This window comes from Arvicanthis niloticus, chromosome 13 (genome assembly GCF_011762505.2).
Source record: "Arvicanthis niloticus isolate mArvNil1 chromosome 13, mArvNil1.pat.X, whole genome shotgun sequence".
NCBI classification, from domain to species: Eukaryota; Metazoa; Chordata; class Mammalia; order Rodentia; family Muridae; genus Arvicanthis; species Arvicanthis niloticus.
In genome coordinates, this window is record NC_047670.1 from 41770271 (window position 1) to 41790043 (window position 19773).

General features: G+C 39.4%; 2 protein-coding genes across 6 annotated transcripts in view; one reads left to right on the forward strand and one right to left on the reverse strand.

Moving 5' to 3' along the window:
• Positions 1-13151, forward strand: part of Efr3a (EFR3 homolog A) — an 86116-nt gene extending 72965 nt beyond the window's left edge. For all 4 annotated transcript variants that reach the window (XM_034516246.2, XM_034516244.2, XM_076911415.1 and 1 more), the window contains 5 exons: positions 419-510; positions 4686-4734; positions 5587-5690; positions 6100-6149; positions 10459-13151. In XM_034516246.2, the coding sequence (XP_034372137.1) occupies positions 419-510; positions 4686-4734; positions 5587-5690; positions 6100-6149; positions 10459-10564 (401 nt within the window). In that variant the 3' untranslated portion in view covers positions 10565-13151. The remainder of the gene's footprint in view (positions 1-418; positions 511-4685; positions 4735-5586; positions 5691-6099; positions 6150-10458) is intronic.
• A 2687-nt stretch (positions 13152-15838) lies between these two features.
• The window catches only part of Oc90 (otoconin 90), a 35772-nt gene continuing 31837 nt past the window's right edge, over positions 15839-19773 (reverse strand). For both annotated transcript variants that reach the window (XM_076911417.1, XM_034517283.2), the window contains one exon: positions 15839-16304. In XM_076911417.1, the coding sequence (XP_076767532.1) occupies positions 16012-16304 (293 nt within the window). In that variant the 3' untranslated portion in view covers positions 15839-16011. The remainder of the gene's footprint in view (positions 16305-19773) is intronic.

Here is a 19773-nt window from a genome sequence, read left to right on the forward strand (position 1 = left end):
TGCTGTGACCTTCATATGTTGACCAACATACAGGTATTGTATATACGGATGGGCGTGTGCATGCACACACAGACATGGACACACACAAATAAATACAAAACAAGTTTAAGATAAATTGGAGGCTTTTAACTGTTCTTATTACAAAGCGATGGTTGTGGTTGAGGTGGCTCTTGCTGATCAGCCTTTGTTCTTTCTCTGCAGGCCAACATTGTGCTGTACCCTAGGAGTAATCAAAGCAACTACTTTATAATCTAAATAAAATATCGTCAAAGTTGAGAATGTTCTGCTTTAAACATTTAGAAAGAACAACCCCCCCAAACTCACATTTCTACATTTCCTTGCAATCTAAAATAGTTATCTGACTAAAACTCAGCATTTCTTACTAAGGAATAATAGAAGAAAACAATTTTCATTTCAGATGAAGATCGCCTTTCTAGAAGAAAAAGTATTGTGGATACCGTATCTATTCAGGTGGATATTTTATCCAACAGTGTGCCTTCTGATGATGTGGTAAGTTGCTGGAAGGTTATGATAGAGAACTTTCTTAAGATAGTCATTATTTAAAAGAAAGGTTTCCCTTCACACCTATAAGTGGGAGAAAGTACAAGTCTAAATTATCCCCAAGTCAACTGAATTGTTAGAAGAAATTGATATAATTCAATTTTGGTGAAGTCATTTCAATTGTCTGTCAAGTTACATGAAGTTAATATATTATTATTGGACTTTGAGATTGGCATTCTGTATGGCAGAGCTATGAAACAGAACTAGGTTCTCTGATTTGTTTTGTTATGTTTTGTTATACTTTAATTAGGATACGTTATATATGCTTTCTTAAGCTCTCCAAGCCCTGTTTTTTTTAATTTGTGAAATATAAAATACAAAAACAGGTGGCACTGTACACCTCCCAGGAGGCCATATCCCCACTTCTGTAGTTCACTTGTAAGGAAGAACTGCTTTCATTTTAGATATTAGCTGTTATGAATGTGACTTAAGCCGTCTCAGTGCACTGCTGTTTAAGCCCTGGAAGCTTGCACTGCCATGCACTGGATGCTTTCCTCCTGTTTCCGTAGAGCACAGAAGAGAAAGAAGAACCAGCCAGCACTCTCAGGACTTGTTTCACAAGTTGATAGCCAACTAAAAATGACACAGTGCTAGCCTCTCAGCTCAGCTTCCTCTTCCTGACTTATACATTGTTTTTCTTCCTAGCTATTTCATTATTTCTCATTGATACAGTATAAATAATTAAAGGATTATCCAAACAAGAAACAAGGAAAGTGAGTTACCTGAATTTATATCCTTCTCACTCTCTTAGCTTTAAACTCTCATCAGTTCATTTGTAATTACTTAGTGCTCAGGAAACAACTGCTTAGATCATCTTTGCTATTCAACTCTCTATTATATAGAATTATTTCGTCTTATCAATCATTTATTAGTAGAATTCAAGAGCATTGAAGTGGGCTTAGGAGAAAGCTTGATTGGTGAAGTGTTTATCCAAGTATAAGGACCTTCCTTCTGAGTCCCTAGCATCCACATAAAAAACCAAGTGCTGAGATACGGAGGCAAGCAGATCCTAGAGGCTCATGGCCAGCCAGTCTAGCCTCAATGTCAAGCTTCAAATTCAGGGAGGAGACATTGCTAAATAAATAAATAAATAAACAAATAAATAAATAAAGTGGAGCATAGGAGATGGCAAAGTGGATAAAGCACTGCCAGGTATCCATGAAGACCGGAGTTGGGGTCTCTGGTACCTCGGAAATGCTAGCAGATACGGCATCCATCTATAGTTTCAGCATTCAGAAGGTAAAGACAGGATTGTTAGGGCAAGCATGCTAACTGGAATTGACAAATCAGGATTTACTCGGAGACTTTATCACAGTGTATAAGGTGGAGAGTGATCAAGGAAGATATTAGAAGTCAATTTTTGGGATTCCACACCTGCACACAAGTGACTTCTATATATGTGGTATTTTACATATACATGTGCACACAAAAACATTCAGGAAAAAAGGGGTAGTGCTGCTCTGATAGAAACCTGATGGGATCAGTGAAGGAATGAAGAAAGAATAGATTATGTGGGCTATAGAGATGGCTTAGCGGTCAAGAGCACTGGCTGCTCTACAAGAGGTCCTGAGTTCAATTCCCAGTAACCACATGGTAACTCACAACCATCTGTAATGGGATCTGATGCACTCTTCCAATGTGTCTGAAGACAGCTGCAGTGTACTCATATAAATAAAATATAAGAATAGATTGTGTACAGAGAAGACAAGCTAGTGTCAGTGGGGGAGGTCTGTATCGCGCAGCAATCTCAGGTTGTGGTCATCTGTGAGGAGGAAGCTGTGCTTGGCAGTTTTTGCACATACTCTGCCAGTTTCCTGAGCCCGACCTAAGGAAAGCCAGTTCCCAGGGATCTCAGCCATTGGTCCTTAAGTGGTAGTACACATTCACTCAGGACTTGCATTCCTTACATACTCCCTTGAGGCGTCCTCTGCTCCCCACACTGAAGGTAGGTAGAAAAACAATTGGAGAAGACTTCCTAACATCAACTTTAGCCTCAGCATGCTTGCACTCTCCACCTGTGTACACACATATATGTGCATGCACACAGAGTACCTAAGAGGCCAAACCACCCTGCTCAAATCTACCTCTTTGTTCAAAGCCACTGTAGTGTGTACACTTCTCTTAGAAAAGAGGAATCGCACTAGCTCTTTTAATGAGTTTTCAGTTACTCTTTTTATCTTTCCAGTGAAAAAATTTACTCAGAGTCTTGGCTTCTAGGCTTAAGTTTAATCAGGGACACAGAATATTTTAATGATTGTGCTTTTATTTCTTCTTTTGCTTACCTTTTTTGTTTGTTTGGCTCTTGAGGCTATTGAAGAAAGAATCAGTCTGTTTTGATAAAATAAACTGAAAAATATTTACATGAAGACATTATAGGGGGAAGATTCTCTCTGAATTTTACATTAAAAGTTTATGAATTCATTAACTTTTCAAAGACTGCGCTGTAAGTCCTCAGTTACATACATCAAACACTGGATGTCTGATAAGTACAATTTAGTGTCACACTTACTTAGGCACAAACGCACTGGAATATGCTTTTGTACATTAGTAATGGTTATTTGAATGCCAAAATACATAGCAGAATTGCTTTGTAAGCAAAAGTAAGTCCTCATAGTAAGGACAGGAAAAATATCAGTTAGCTTTTTCCAGTTACTGGTAAATACTTATTTCAGCATTGATCAGTAAAAGTTAATATAACAGGAATACTAGCCTTCTAACTTTTCCCATGTCCTTTGTCCTGTACTATGTATAGTTGTTTTTTTTTTTTTAAATGTGAAGTAATTTAGCTCAGTCTAAGAACAGTGAGTTTTGTTTTCTTCATTAAAATGCTAGTGCTAGATAGCTTCTGGTACAAATGATTAGCCAGAGCCTAATCTTGTATATCTGCTCCAAATATCTAGAATGCAACTGAAGATTCCAAAGTTTAATCTGACTTCAACTATAACTGTGGCCCTCAGTAGCAAAGCTGAGGTAGTGGGACTCCTGCTGCCTGACTTCCAGCTAAAGCCTTTGTTAAGAGACGCTAAGTTGCAGAACATGAAGTCTTGCTTTCCTTAGTCTTGCTGCCTTAGACTTAGCAAAAGACGCTCATGAGCTAAAATTAGGGATGACGGAAGTGCCAGGCAAGTACTCGTGTATCATATCATTGCTTAACTTTTATTCAGAAATACTATAGTAATGATTTATTACTCATTGTGAAATATTTGGTACCTCATAGAGTACCACTTTCCATTTTTTTCAACCACAAAAGTACTACTAAAAATCATAAAACATTAAACTTTATAGTTTTGTACATATTTCAAAGCAAGAAGTATTTGAAAGCCCAAACTAAAGGGTATTCATAGGAGATTTAAAAAACAAAAGCAAAACAAAACAAAAAACTGATGGTTGACCTTAGAAAACCCAGAATGTGCTTGATTAAGGTATACTCTTTTCAATATAGTTCTTGAAAGCTTCATTTAAAAAAAAAAAATATGTGTGTGAATGGTTTGCTTGCATGTATAAGGCCAGGAGAGGGTGCTCAGTCCACTGGGACAGGAGTTAAGGACATATGTGAGCTACTGTGTGGGTGCTGGGAACCAAACTGTGATCCTCTGCAAGAGCAGCAAAGAACAGTAAATGTTGTTAACTACTGAGCAGTCTGTCTCTGTAGACATTCTTACAACCATTGAAAATCTTAGGTTATTTTACATTTGATTTGTACACTATCTGTAGTACTAAAATTATAAAGGTTCTTTAATGATTAGTTATTATTTACCATCTAGCTAAAAGTATATTTGTAATCTGCCTTGATTACTTCAAAGGGTCTTCTCCTTACCAAGCACAGTTCACTGAGGGTCTTATGTGCCTTTATACACTGGAGGTTGTACCTCATCCAAAGGTGCCTAGGTGTTGCCTATTCTGCCAGGAAGATACTCTTCTCTGTGTTCAATCAGGAATCCACTGCAGTAAGCCATTTTATGGCTAGCGAAGAAGTGCAGAGCATTTGCTGTTTGAAATGTCAGGTCAAGCCAATCAAAAGAAGAAAAAAAATAATTGTCAAAATGTGTAGATGACTTTTACTTTGGTAAGAGTATTAATTATATTCACTTTTCTTGACTGTGTTCTGCTTATACTCCCTTTAGGTTAGCAACACTGAGGAAATCACCTTTGAAGCACTGAAGAAAGCAATTGGTGAGCTGTGAAACATTGGTAGCTCTCCTAAAACTCATCTCTGCTTTGGTGGTTTTTTTAGATGTCACAACATGAAAAGGAAAAAAAAGGAAAACTACTATTGGTTTCTATAAATTAGATCATTTATTTAAATACATTGCTTAAGCTTTTTAAATTGTCATACACACACACACACACACACACACACATACATACACACACACATAAGCAAACAGTGGTATAAACAAGGTAGACATTTCTTTACTATCTAACAGACTTTGTCTAAATGATCATCCCTTAAGATTTAAAAAAAAAAAAAAACCGTATGTTGTAAGGTGAATTTACATATCAGCTGTAAATGATCCAGCTGTATTTTGATCTCTATTCATTGTGATCAAAATGTAGTTTACTTAGCACCTCATATGTTCAAAGTCAGCATAGTTCTGCATAAAAGAGTTAATTCAAAAAGCCCTATTAGCTCTTTGAGTTGTTGTAAGTTACTGTTTTCTCTTGTATATGACAGTATATATGCATGTATGTGTGTGTTTGTAGGTTTGTGTATAAGTCTATCCATATCTATGTGTGTCTGGTATGTTTGTACCTTTGTATAAGGATGTATTTGGTAAGAGATGCAGGAATTACCTGAAAGTAGGCATTGTGCTGTGGAACTTTAACTCTTTCTTAGATTTAACTTTTTTTCCTAAATATTTTTGTTGTCTAATACTAAGTGAAACATTTAAGGAATGTTACCCGTCTTGCCTTTTCCCCAAATAAAAGTAGCCCTGTAATCACTCTTATTTGGAGGTTTATAAATCATTAGCTCTCATAGTCTTTGGTGAGATTTTATGACCTCTTTAACTGGTCCTTATATAGATACCAATGGAATGGAAGAACAGGAAAAGGAAAAGAGACGTCTTGTGATAGAGAAGTTCCAGAAAGCACCATTTGAAGAAATAGCAGCACAGTGTGAATCCAAAGTGAGTGAATCTGCGGAATGACTCTTTGGAGCTCATTCTGGTCACCGGTGGCAGGACCTCAGCTTTAGACATAGTGGCACCTCCAGGTTCCTGTGATGAGGCCGATGGAAGTGGCAGATCCTAACTTGATGTTAATGGCCGTTGTTGCTTTGATGTTCTATACTCTTTTGTTTCCAGTGGTTTTCAGTGATTTGCTCCATGGGTGTGTTCTGTTGTGTGTATTGCAGCTTGGGGCTGTAGAACTTGAAAGGTATGGGGATGGGGAAAAGACCAACATTTAATTCCAATAGATATTGCAGATTAAAACATTATCGCAATCTGTACATCAGCCTCTTAGTTACAGTTGTGCTTTGTCTACTGGGTGTCTAGAAGATAGTAAATTTTTTTAACACTTTTTTTCCCTTTGCAGGCAAATTTGCTTCATGATAGACTTGCTCAAATATTGGAGCTCACCATACGGTAAGTAAGGGGTTAGCATCACAGTAGCAACACAGAGAAACTGTGCATGGCTGTGTGTGTTCCATAACTGCTTTGCACTAACCTTAAGCAAGATGCAACTGGCAATTCTTTGTCTCTGTTTACAGAGGGAGACTGAGCAATTTCTTGTCCAGTCATCTCCTGGCATTTCTAGGTTTCTTTCAGACTATACTTTCCTCTGTGATGGACCTCTAGAAACATCTGAGTGGTTTGGAAGACCCACATTCTAATGTTATGTTTAACTAGCATGTCATTTATATTTTACCCATCCAACTGTAGTTTAATATGCTTCCTTCTTTCCCGAGCAGTAATACGGCTACCAGTGTGGATGGGTCATTTCAATCACTGGCTTTCCTTGAGCTTTCCTATGTCCTTTCAAGTTATGAGAATTATACTCTGAAGTTTGCAATATATCACCACCACTGTTGGTCATTCTGAGTCTCTCTCTCAAGTAATTCAGCCTGAGAAGAAAGGGAAAGGCTCTCTCTCTGCCCCTGCATAGGAGGAGCTGCCACATGGTCTTACATTGACATCATGTGGAAATTGGCCTTTGGGTAAGGTAGCCCAGTAGAGAACACACATAGAGCCTTGCTTCTGGATTTTTTTTTTTAATATTAGCTAAATCTTTTATCTTTTTACTTAACTAAATATGTCAGTCTGTCTCTCTGTCTCTCTCTTTCCCTCCCTCTTTCCTCCCCCCCTCTCTCTCAAGTTTATATTTTACTCCTACTTGTTTTTATTCTACTGTTTTCTGCTTTCACATGTAAGACAGTTTTTTTTTCAACATCACATATTTCTCACTGTTTTTATATTGCTAAGGAAACAATTGCTCATTTATACAAGTGCAGAAGAGAAATGACTAAAACATACAATGTGCTATAGACCTTTTTTTTTTTTTCAGAAAAAAATGCCAAATAAGGAATATTTAAAACTAACTATCAGTTAAAATTCCAAATACCTATTGTGTACTTGGCTTAGGATGTGCATGTTATGTCAGTTTTTTTCTGCTCTCGGCACGGCCTGAAAAGTAAGTCAGTGCTGCCTCTCAGTTTACAAAGACACTAGAACTAGATAAGTAATGTAACTTGCTGGTGTCATACTTAGAGACAGACAATTAGAATCCATAGCGTGGATTCTGAAGTGGACTAGGGATCACCGAGTTAACTTGGGTCACATTTGTGTGTGTTAGAATATTAAGATCAGCATTCTAGATTTTGTCTTCTTCATACCATTAATTCCTCTGAGCTTTGGGTGAATACTTGGTGTTAGTCAGTAGCAATACTTGGAGTGTCCCAGACACAGTGCTGGGTGCACTATTTCAGTAGCAGCCCATCCATGACTGCCTCTTTGGAAGATGTTCAGGGACAGCCTGTATGATACACAGAAGCTAAAGGCACAGTGTGGTGCACTGTAGGTTTTCAAGCCTGTCTGCACATTTTCTCCTGTTTATCAGATCAGCCAGAGAAGAGAGTTTGTGGTCTGCAAAAGTGAAGCAGACCATGTTATACCCTGCTCATGGCTTGGGTACAGGGGAGAATAACGGAGAAGTACAAAGCTCATTGTAAGATGAGCAGCAGTGGCAGCAGACATGGCAGGCATGCATCCAGGACATGAGACTTAGTTGCTCTCACCCTTGTTTCCTGCCTTTGTTTACTGGACTTTCACTCTCTTCACACTATCATAATCATAAATACTAATATTCTTACTTAAGTATTAAAGCATTATAAGCAAGAAAATGCAAAGGTAAAAATGATGTACAAGATTTAAATAGTGTCAGTAGCTTTTGTGGCCCCTGAGAGCACCAGAGGCTTCCTGATACGGCTGCCAGGCAGCCACCTCACTGCCACACATGCATTCATTCTCACATGCTGTCACCAGCAGCTGCCCAGTCGCTCTCGGAAGTTTCCTGTTACTTGTTTTTTAACAATAATGAAAATGTTTGTTGTCCATGCTTAGGTTTACCTGTGTGTATACATGTGTCAGTTTTTATTAAATAACACACTTAAGATATGTGCATTTCACTCTGAAAATGATCCATTACTAAAACATTAAAAGGTGTTACAAATATTGGAACACTCGCAAAATGATTTGCTAGAACAGTAAGTATATCATGGAAATAGGAAAAATAGCTGCATATTGTAGTTCAGGGCAGTTCAAAATTAAAGATAATTATATGAAGCTAATACTTGTGCAAATTATTAATTAGTGAAAGCATTCATAACCATAGGATACTAATTAACACAGACTATGAAATAACTCTTAAGTCTTAGTTGTACTTAATATTTATATAAAAAAACTTTATACTTTATCTTTTTTAAACATTGATTTACTTTTGTATATATATGACACAGGGTGGGGGCTCAGTGGATGACTTTCAAGTGTTGCTTCTCTCCTACCATGGGGATTCTCAGGCTTGACCGCAGGTCATCCAGCTTGGAGACAACTACCTTTTCTCACTGAGCCATTTTGCCTGCCCTCGTACCTTGTTCTTAAATAGTTAATGAATATCATAAAGACATCATTTCTATAAAGATTAACCCATTATATTAGTCAAAATGTTCAGAGAATGTAGTTATTAATTTATGTTTAAAGAAAATGCTGGTGGCAGTCTGAAAGAATCCTTGTGCACGAGGAGATAGAGTACATTGGAGATGAGACAAACATACCACCTATGCCAAGGGAAACACGGGCAGTCTTGTTGTTTTCTTTATTATCATTATCATCATCATCATCATCATCATCATCATCATCGTTAATGTGTTTGACTTTTTTCAGACAGTGTGTCCCTGTAGGGTCAGGCTAATGTTGCTCATAGGGAGCCACCTACCTCTGCCTCCTGAAGACTAGTATTAAAAGCATGTACCATAAAGCCTGGCCTTGTTGGATTTTTAAAAGGTTGAGTTTGTATAGAAGTGGGTAGAATACAGAAAATTTTAGATATAAAAATATAACAAAGATAGCAGTTCAGAGCTTGTGTGTGTGTGTGTGTGTTTGCATACACACATGTACATGTGACACTAATTAAAAGTTAAGGATTAAATGATGGATTAGTAAAAAAAAAAATATTTGCATTATGTGACAAAAAATATTTCCTAAGGTGGTTTGTTTGGAAAGGAATACAGTTGTTTGTTTGTTTAAAATATCAGAATGGATGCCACAGAGATGTTTATCATTAACAGTAGCTCAAAACTTTTTTTTAAAAAAATGGAAATTACTCCTTTTTACCTTCCAGATTAGCAAGGATTGCCTCTAATCTGTAAACCACTATAAATTTGCAATATTGTCACAATATATACTAAGAGTAAAATTGTGAATATACTTAAAATCAGAAGCTCTTATTCATAAGTTGTTAGACCATGGATGGATAGATGGATCCGGGCGGTGGTGGCACACGCCTTTAATCCCAGCACTTGGGAGGCAGAGACAGGCAGATTTCTGAGTTCGAGGCCAGCCTGGTCTACAAAGTGAGTTCCAGGACAGCCAGGACTACACAGAGAAACCCTGTCTCGAAAAAAAAAAAAAAAAAAAAAAAAAAAAAAAAAAAAAGGATGGATGGATGGATAGATGGATGAATGGATGATGGATGGATGGATGGATGGATCGATATGATTATGATTTATAATGAAAATAAACCTTTATTTGTCCAGTAGATAAAATATCTTAATATCACAAAATATCACACTACCATAAGTATGAATGATATGTATTAAGATACATTTTTTTATTTGTGAAACAAAGTAGCTCACAAAAATGTACTGTACAACACACATACACACACAGGGTCTGTTTTGGACTTAAACCAGCTGGCATCTCTATCCTTTGCCTATACAGTGTTGTAAGAAATATCTGACCGCCATTGAGAATAGACCACTCCAGACCACGCGGTTCTAAGGGGGAGAAGGTTTATTCAGGAGATGGGACAAAGGTGGGGAGAGGACGGTGGAAAGAGAAGAGAGAAGAGTAGAGTCCGGCCATGACCACGTGGAGAGAGGGGAAGGGGGGAGGGGACAGAGAGAGAGAGGGTGTAAGAGCAAGAGTAAGAGAATAAGAGAGTAGGAGAGCAAGAGAGAGAGGAGGGGGCAAGCAGCCCCTTTTATAGTGGATCGGCCTACCTGGCGGTTGCCAGGTAACTATGGGGAGGAGCATACCTGGCTGTTGCCAGGTAACTGGGGAGGTGGAGTTTAGACGGAATACTAACAAGTGTCATAGCTGGACCACATCTCCTCTGCCTCAAGGCAATAGTTGAATACCGTGCATGCACCTGCTGATTCACCATTTTCTTCTTTTACAGCCCTCCTCCCAGTCCATCTGGAACATTGACCGTTACTTCTGGGCACGCCCAATACCAGTCCGTCCCAGTATATGAGATGAAGTTTCCAGATCTGTGTGTATATTGATTGGCTTACGAAGACTACAGCATTTTAAAAGGACCTTAAAGCCTGAAAAATAGGGCCAAGACGAGTTTCAGGATTTGCATAGTGCTTACTGGAATGTCCTGAAGTGTTATGGGACTTGTCTCTACCAACACTTGTCATGCTGTATTAGGAGTTTAGGGATCCTGAGTTAGAGTACCTCTGAAAATAGGCTTATACCATGTTAATTTCTTTTGAGGTTCCTGTTAGCTTTTAAGATTGAACATGTATTGCTTTCACATTATACTCTTGTTAAATAGTATATTTTAAACTTTGCACAAACATAATTTTTTAAAAATGATTGAAAATATATGAAGTATCTATACAACTGCTTAGAAATGGATTACTTTTCTTTTCTTCAAAAGTAAATATATTCCTAATTTTAGAGTTGCAAATTCGCTCATGCTTTCTAATTCCGTGCTTCAGATGGACTGTGTACACATCCCTTCAGTCCTCCATAGTAACCTGTGGCAGGCATTCCTAGGATGTCAATGATAGAAATTCTCTACTGGATAGTATTCCCACCTAGGTTCCTATCTGGAAACTGGCCAGATCTTACTGGTCTTGTGATATTGTTTTCTGCTTCAAGTTGAGCGCTTGAGCCCCTTGGAGCTCACTCTTGGAGTGGGAAAAAGGTACAGTGTTTTTCATATATGACGTGCTAGTTTACAGGCTGTGCTTTGAAACTATAGTTGTATTTTGCTGTGATTCCATTAATTAGATGAAATATATATTTACTATAGAAAAGAAAGACATTTAAAAGAACTACCTGTTCACCTGTGCAGAGTCTATGCATTTCAGTTCTTAGTGAATTAATTTACATTTTATATTGTACATTGTTTTAAATCTTCATTGTACAGAAATTCTTCCAGTGAATCTTAATTTGTAAGAATTGAACCAAAACTTGTATATATCTCTATGAAGATTAGTTATATACTTCAAAATGGTCTGTGTGTTCTTGCTAAGGCATATGAGTGTGAGCTGCCTTTCACTAGTGAGACTTGTAAGACTACAAGGGCAGTGTGTGCTGCACATGCTGGGGACACCACCATGTGCTAAACGGGCGCATTCTGCACTTAGAGCATTCTCTCAGCACAGTTTTGTGGAATCACTTTGTGTAATTACCTTTTCAAATTCAGTTTCTTTTTATAAAACAGTATTCCTATCAAAAATTGTACTCAAAAAATATTCAGTTTTAGTTTTGTTTTTGTTTTAAAAGATGAGATAAAATACAGAGTGTTTTATCTGTGTGTTTTTAGTTATTTGGGCACCATTAGTACAGAAAGAAAGGGAAGGAAGGAAGGGAGGGAGGGAGGGAGGAAGGAAGGAAGGAAGGAAGGAAGGAAGGAAGGAAGGAAGGAAGGAAGGAAGGAAGGCCCAAAGCTTTGAATATTTACAGCAAGAGTAGAACATCTTGAAGAGGGGTCTGTTTGCTAGAGCTCCTCTGACAAGACAGCCCAGGTTGCTGATTAAGTGCGGATGCACCAGACCTTGTACTCAAAAGGAACAACACAGCTGCCACTGGAAGACCAGTGCCTTGCATGAGCTCTCACTGTAGCTTCCCCTCACACCAGGGATATGTGGCCAGTTAAGGAAAACCCATGCACTTTTGGTTCACTTTTTTCTTCTTCATTTTAAAAGAAGGATATTATTTTTTGACTGCATTTAAAATCTAAACAGGGGGACATGCAAAAAAATCATCATCCACTTGGATGTCATTTTATAAATTAACACTGTGTGCTTTTGTATGGAAAAGTATATAATTTAATAGTATAAGAAAAGAGATATATTCACTTGCATTCATGCAGAACACGAGCTTTGCTGTATAAAATTTTGTGTTTCCTGGTGATTTAAAAAGACATGCTTTGCATGCAAAGGAAAGCCATTGCAATTCGTCTTTATCATATGTGTAGCTTGGGTTTTTACAAACTGCTGGTTTGAGTTTTGTTTCTGTGGTTTCTTAAACTACAGTACATGTCTGGCTATCTTAGGTCCAGTAGACTGAACTGGTTTTGTTGATAAGGGTTCCCAAGCAATGGATGTTTGTCTGTCTGATTCTTCCACAGTCACAGGGATCACATTTGGACGCGTGAGCAAGCTGTGCTGTAGCTAGTTCAGGTACTGAGTCTTTAGGACTTGCTGGAGTTCATTGGTCTGTTTTGGCAGGTACGTGATACTCAAAGCATTTATTGTTCTCCTTGCTGTATACAGTTGGTTATATTCTTTTGTGTGACGCCAAGCAGTTAGTTTAAATGTTCCTCCTATGCTTGTGATCCTTGTGCATCTAGCTGCTTACATAGTGTCATTGAATTTTACCTGAGCTCTCATACTCATTCTCTCTCACTTCCTCTTTCCTCCTTCTGGTCCTCTTGCTTCCCTCCAAGCTCCTTTAGAACTCATCCTTTAGAGCGATAACACCCTTAACCAGCAGTTTAACTCCCCACTCCCTCAAACGGGGCTCATTTGTCTCACTAATGCTTATACGTGTATTACTGTAATAAAATAAGTTTTTTAAATGTAAATTTTCATTGTGAATCATATGTAAGCAATAAAACAAAAATAGCATCGCTTATGTATAAGTGCATTTTTATTATAGCATTAAGTATGTAGAATTAAGCTTCTTCAACAATCAAGTTACTCAGGTGGATTCTTTTCCATATATATGAGAATCACCAAAACCACCACTTATGAGCACAAAGATACCCTAGATTAAGCCTACTGGGTGCCTCATCTAGGAAAGGGTAAAGGCATGCGAGTAAGTTTTCTTGAGATGGCCTACTGCTTTTGCATGGCTGCAATGGGTAAGTTCTGAATTGCAGATTCTTCAAAGATTTCATCCCAGGATTGCTTCTTTCTACTGATACGCCTTTTCTGTCACCATTACATAGTCTAATGATTCCTAGGCATTAGCCCACTCTATTGGAGAGACTTCCTGCAGATCAAAATAAAGATGAACTTTCATGAATTAATGATTTTATAGAATTCCTGATTTGATTCAAATAATTTTAGGAAGAAAGTTTTAAGAGATGGTTTTAGTTGGTTTGCCAGAAAATATATAATACAGTTAGAACCAAAAATAGAATATGCCCATTCCTCATTAGTAAGTAAAGACTGCATAATAAGGAATACAATGAGCTTTTACAATTTCACTAAAAGGAGAAATAGGCTTGGGACAAATTTGTGATCAAGGGAAAAGATTCTAGATCACGTCCACAGGTATACACTATGATAAAGGAAAGCTATGTGAAATGGTTAGTTTGAATTTAAAATGAGCTAATGGAATGAAACACTACTTTGAACTTAATACCACCATTCTGTAAATCCCCCCTTCCTGGTTCACAAAGAATTAGTAAGTCCAAGCCTCTCACTTGGCCACTGAGAAGTTCTTAATCAGTAGAAAGAAAAGAAAAGAAAAGAAAAGAAAAGAAAAGAAAAGAAAAGAAAAGAAAAGAAAAGAAACGAAACTAACGTATATTAGCACAAAATAGTAAAGAGTTACAGAGAAAAGAAACCAGCACTTATTCACAGAATAGTAAGAAAGAGTTAAGTTTCCAGAGGCTATCAGTTTCTGGCCCCCAGAACAGTAAGAGACAGTTATAAGGCCATAGATCATCAGTCTTTGCCTTCATCCAACTCTGTGTCCTACCTCAGTGCTTGTGATGCCTTGTAATTTCGGGAAGGTCCCTGGTACCTCATAGTTGCCATCTCCTTGTTAACTCTGGTGACTTTTTCTCACTACACTGCCTTGCTCCATAAATTACAGAAAGCTTCTCAATAAAAGCAGCTGTTTGTCTAGTACCTCATGCCACCTCAGGCTCTGCAGAACTACCCTGCCAGTGGTAGATCATGGGCCTCTTGGATGAGCCACTGTGACACAGTGACAGGAGCTTGGCTTCTGATTCAAATCCAATCCAAGCTCCTGGCTAAGCAGTCATAGATAAGTGATTGATCACTTGTCTGTGAAATTAAAACAGTATGATCTGCCCTCAGAGCCTAGCTAAGAGGTAAGTGAACCCCTGTGGCATGCCTGCATTATAGGGTAAGCCTCTGGTAAATATTAATGACAATCTTCCTTGGAGTCTAGTGTTCTCTGAAACCACTTCCACACCTGCATATAAACCTTGTCACAGGCTCTGCCTTGGGGAAACCTAGGCACTGCTGTCCAAATACAACACTAGACTGCCACTGTCTTAGCTCTGCAGTTTTAGGACAGTCATTCCACATCTCTGACCCTGTTCCCACTGATACACTGAGAGCACTGTACATTTGCTGCCCCGGGCTTTCCACTATGACTCTCATCCTATCTTTTGTCATCTAGTATGAATTAGTGAAAAGCAAAGCCAGGGTGTAAAGATAAACTGCATCTTGGTTGATCTGTGTGCAACCATTAGCTTATACTTGAGCTAGAGGCAGTGTTGCATCTAGGCTTTCTTTTGACAGTCTGTGGCAAGGCTTATGTACAGGTTTTACATTAAGAAGTGATTGCAGAGAAACTTAGCAAGGGGATGTACTGTAAAATGGAAGGACAAAACTAAGTACCCCATCACTTTTTTTAGCCATCCCTGGTGCCTGGAGAGTTACATCCTGGACATTCTAGAGAGTCTCATAGCTCCCTACTTAAGACATGAGAGTCTCATAGCTCCCTACTTAAGACATGAAAGTCAGAAAAGCATTGCCCTTTTGATGTCTGCTCATGAACAAGAGTGGCCATGTAGCATTTTCTAACATGCTTGTGAGAGCTGACATATTGCCCAAAACCCCTAACTGCCAGAAGTCACCTCAGAACTTAGAAACTGCAGAAAGCAGGTCTGCAGGCTCCACTTCCATGAGGTAAGTTTGCCCTGCAGAAGTGGTCCTCGTAGGTATAAAGTAGGGATGGGAAGACAGGCAAGGGTTTTACTTACCTTCATTTGTAAGAGAAGGCCTAGAGCTAAGGATAGTGATGGGTGGTTTCTCATAGTGATGGCTGTGCCTCATGGCTGCACTAACAAAGGTAGCAAGTGTATCTGATGAGACACAAGCACTGCTGTCTTCATTAGTGCGTTGTTGACAACCACTGGCAGTCGTACTCCCTTACTTTCTAACAAAAGAAGAAAGCTTTTAGAGGCTAGGACAGTTGTTCCTGTCATCACACCTTTGCAAGCCACTCAAGCACCCATCATCCATCTGCAGAAGCAGCTCTTAGACACGACACAAGCCATGTGGCATGGAGAATTTATTGAGCCTCCATAATGAACTACAGGAAGAAAGGAAGTGCTGTCATCTGCATTTATTCTCCAGACACACGTATCTGTGTGCTGACAAGTTTCAGGAGGCTCATGGGTAATGAGGTGGCTGTCCCTTCTCCCTTGGAGATCCTGCTAAGGCTCCTGTGAACAAAGGACTGAGGGCCAAAGAGCTCAGGCAGCTCAGAACTACTGGCATGTAGCATCTTATCTTCCACCAAGGGGCCTAGCCCCCAAGGGATCAGGGGACTTTCCCAGAAATCTGCTTCTTAGGTGTTCCATCTGAGGTACAGCTTCCTCGCTATTCTCCTCAGAACTGGAGTCCACAGGAGAGGCCAAGGTTCCCCCGTGCATGCCATCCTCACATGACACAGGCTCGCCTTGGCACTCAGGTCGGTCTGGTGACTTGAGGCTTTGATTGAAGAAGGCAGAGGCCATGCACTCAGCTGCCATCTGGTCACAGGCGCATAGTAGCTTCTCACACAGGCTCTGCCCCACACCTTAGCAAGAGCAGAGGAGCAGATGTGAGACACCAGGTAGGGCACATAAAGCCACTAGTCCAAACTCTGTTCATTTGCCACTCCTGACCCCATCTCACAGAGTTCCTCTGGTGGCATGTAGTGTTTCTAATGGTCTAGGCTATTCCTCCTGCTAGAAAGTAGCCCTTTGTGTTTCTCCTCTGGGTCCGGTCTCCAGCTTCATTTTACACCTCATCACGTTTTCTGTCCACTGCATGTTTATAAGCTCCTGGGTACTCTAGAATACTGTGGAAAATGCCTGTGCCATCTCAGAACCTGTTAGCCTCTGGTCAATCTCACCTCCTCTTCTGACCTCCTCCCAAGTTTCTGGTGTGAGCAATTTGAGGCAAGGGTCACACACATTTATTATTGTTACAGTTTGAATCTTCAATGGTCTCCAAAGGCTGTGCTCAAGCCCTAGTTATGGAAATTAGGATGATTAAATCCTGAAGGCTCCGAGCTCATAAGTGAATCCTGAAGGCTCTGAGCTCATAAGTGAATTATCACATTGATGGGTTTGTAGTTGAATGGCATTAGGTGATTAAAAAAACAAAACAAAACAAAACAAGCAGTGGGGGTAAGTGGAGAACATAGGTCATGGTATGAGTTTGGATAGGTATGGCCCTATAGACTCATGTGTATGAATGCTTGACTCATGGGGAGTGGCACTATTAGGAGGTGTGGCCTTGTTGGAGGAAGGGTGTCACTGTGGCAGCCAGCTTGGAGATCTCCTAAGCTCAAGCTCTGCGCAGTGTGAGAGAGAGTTTTTTTCTGCGGCCTGTGGATGAAGATATAAAACTCTTGGCTCCTCCAGTATCATGTCTGCCTGCAGGTTGCCATGCTTCCTACCATGATGATAGTGGATTGACCCTCCAAAACTATAAGGTAGCCTCAATTAAATGGTTTCCTTTGTAAGAGTTGTCTTGGTCATAGTGTTTCTTCATAGCAATAAAACTAAGTCTCTCTATCTCTGTCTTTGTCTCTTTCCTCTCTGTCTCTCTTGTGTGTGTGTGTGTGTGTGTGTGTGTGTGTGTGAGAGAGAGAGAGAGAGAGAGAGAGAGAGAGAGAGAGAGAGAGAAAGTGAAAGTATATGCTCCATAAAGGTATATTTCATCCCTGACCTACCTGACTGCCATCCATTTTCAACCTCCATGAGGAAGGCAGATTTGCCATGATGTTCTGCCTCCACACAAGCTCTTAGCAATAGGGCCGTTATGACCATGGACCAAACCCATAAGCCAAACTACATTTTCTTTTGTTAAAAGTTGATTATTCTCAGATGTCTTGTCATAGTTATTTCCATAGTCCCAAATGAAGGTTTATTGGCTAAGTAGAAAGCTGAATCAGTGGGTGAGTGAATGACAGGTAGGCATTCCCATTAATGAAGGCACCAGCAGTGTCATGGAGACCTATATGCTGTGGATGGCATGTACAGTCAGGAAAGAGGACAATAGGCCCATCCAGTTGCTTCCCCAGTTAAAATAAGGAGAAAACTTTGCAGAGCATTTGTGAAGCTCCACAGGAATCGTCTCCTGAGCTACAAGAGCAACCTAGGGGAAGCACATTCACTGCTGAGCGAAGTGTCTATGGGAGCCAGTTATAAGGGTACTATGTCATGTGCTCAGGGCTGATGCTTACAGACGTGGGACACATTGTCTCTGTGAGATACATGGTAGTGAGTGGAGTTGTATACTAGGTACACCTTCAGCCAGAGCCTTCCATCCCTCTCCTTCATTGCATTCTTTAGATGATCAAATCTGGAAACAGGGTCTATTTATTAGGAGAAGACAGAATTCTTTAAAACCCACTGGATAGCTTAAGAGAAGGTTTCAGAGGATCTGAGGCCTGGACCAGACCTCTGCCCGGTCTGCTGGTGTGTGGACCCCGGATTCTGCCTGAGACATACTGGAAGGTCCACTCAACCCAGAGCCACAGAAGAACAACTGAACTCAGAGCGTCAGACAACATATCCTGAGATATCCTAGAGGAGACACTGCACCCAGAACAGCAGACACCTAGCTGGACTGCTACCTTGGAGGCACCATATTCTGAGGCACCCTAGAGATACCACTGTAATCAGTGCAGCTGGAAAAGATCACAGAGATATCTGGACCCCTAGGAGATCAGACACAAATGAGATAACTGGAAAAGCAGGCTTCAGTCAGAGACAGCAAGTACAGGCAGCACTAGAGTTAACCAGATGGCAAAAGGCAAGACAGGAACGTAAGCAACAGAAACCAAAGTTATATGGTATCATCAGAACCCAGTTACCCCATCATAGCAAGCCCTGAACACCCCATCACACCAGAAAAGCAGGATTCAGAATTAAAATCACTTCTCATGATGATGATAGAGGACTTTAAGAAAGACATAAATAACACTCTCAAAGAACTTAAGGAGAACACTGGTAGACAGATAGAAACCCTTAAAGAGGAAACACAAAAATCCCTTAAGGAATTACAAGAAAATGCAACCAAACTGGAGAAGGAATTAAACAAAACCATGCAGGATCTAAAAATGGAAGTAGAAACAATAAAGAAATCACAAAGGGACAATACCCTGGAGATAGAAAACCTAAAAAAAAAAAAAAAAGATCAGGAGTCATAGACACAAGTATCACCAACAGAATACAAGACATGGAAGAGAAAATCTCATGTGCAGAAGATACCATGGAAAACATTGACACAACTGTCAAAGAAAATGCAAAATACAAAAAGCTACTAACCCAAAACATACAAGAAATCCAAGACACAATGAGAAGGCCAAACCTAAGGATAATAGGTATAGATGAAGGGGAAGACTCCCAACTTAAAGGACCAGCAAATATACTCCACAAAATTATAGAGGAAAACTTCCCTAACCTAAAGAAAGAGATGTCCATAAATAAACAAGAAGCCTACAGAACTCCAAATAGTTTAGATCAGAAAAGAAATACTTCCCCCCACATAATAGTCAAAACATCAAATGTACAAAACAAAGAAAAAATACTAAAAGCAGTAAGGGAAAAAGGCAAAGTAACATATAAAGGCAGACCTATAAGAATTACACCAGACTTCTCACCAGAGACCATAAAAGCCAGAAGATCCTGGACTGATATCATACAGACCCTAAGAGAACACAAATGCCAGCCCAGACTACTATACCCAGCAAAACTGTCAATCATTATTGATGGAGAAACCAAAATATTCCATGACAAATCTAAATTTACACAGTATCTCAACACAAATACAGCACTTCAAAGGATAATTGGTGGAAAACTTCAACACAAGGAGGGAAACTACAACCTAGAAAAAGCAAGAAAGTAATCTTCCAAAAACCATAAAAGAAGGTAGCTACACAAACATATCTCCACTGCCAATAACAAAAATAACAGGAAACAACACTCATTTTTCCTTAATATCTCTTAATATCAATGGACTCAATTCTCCAATAGAAAGACATAGACTATCAG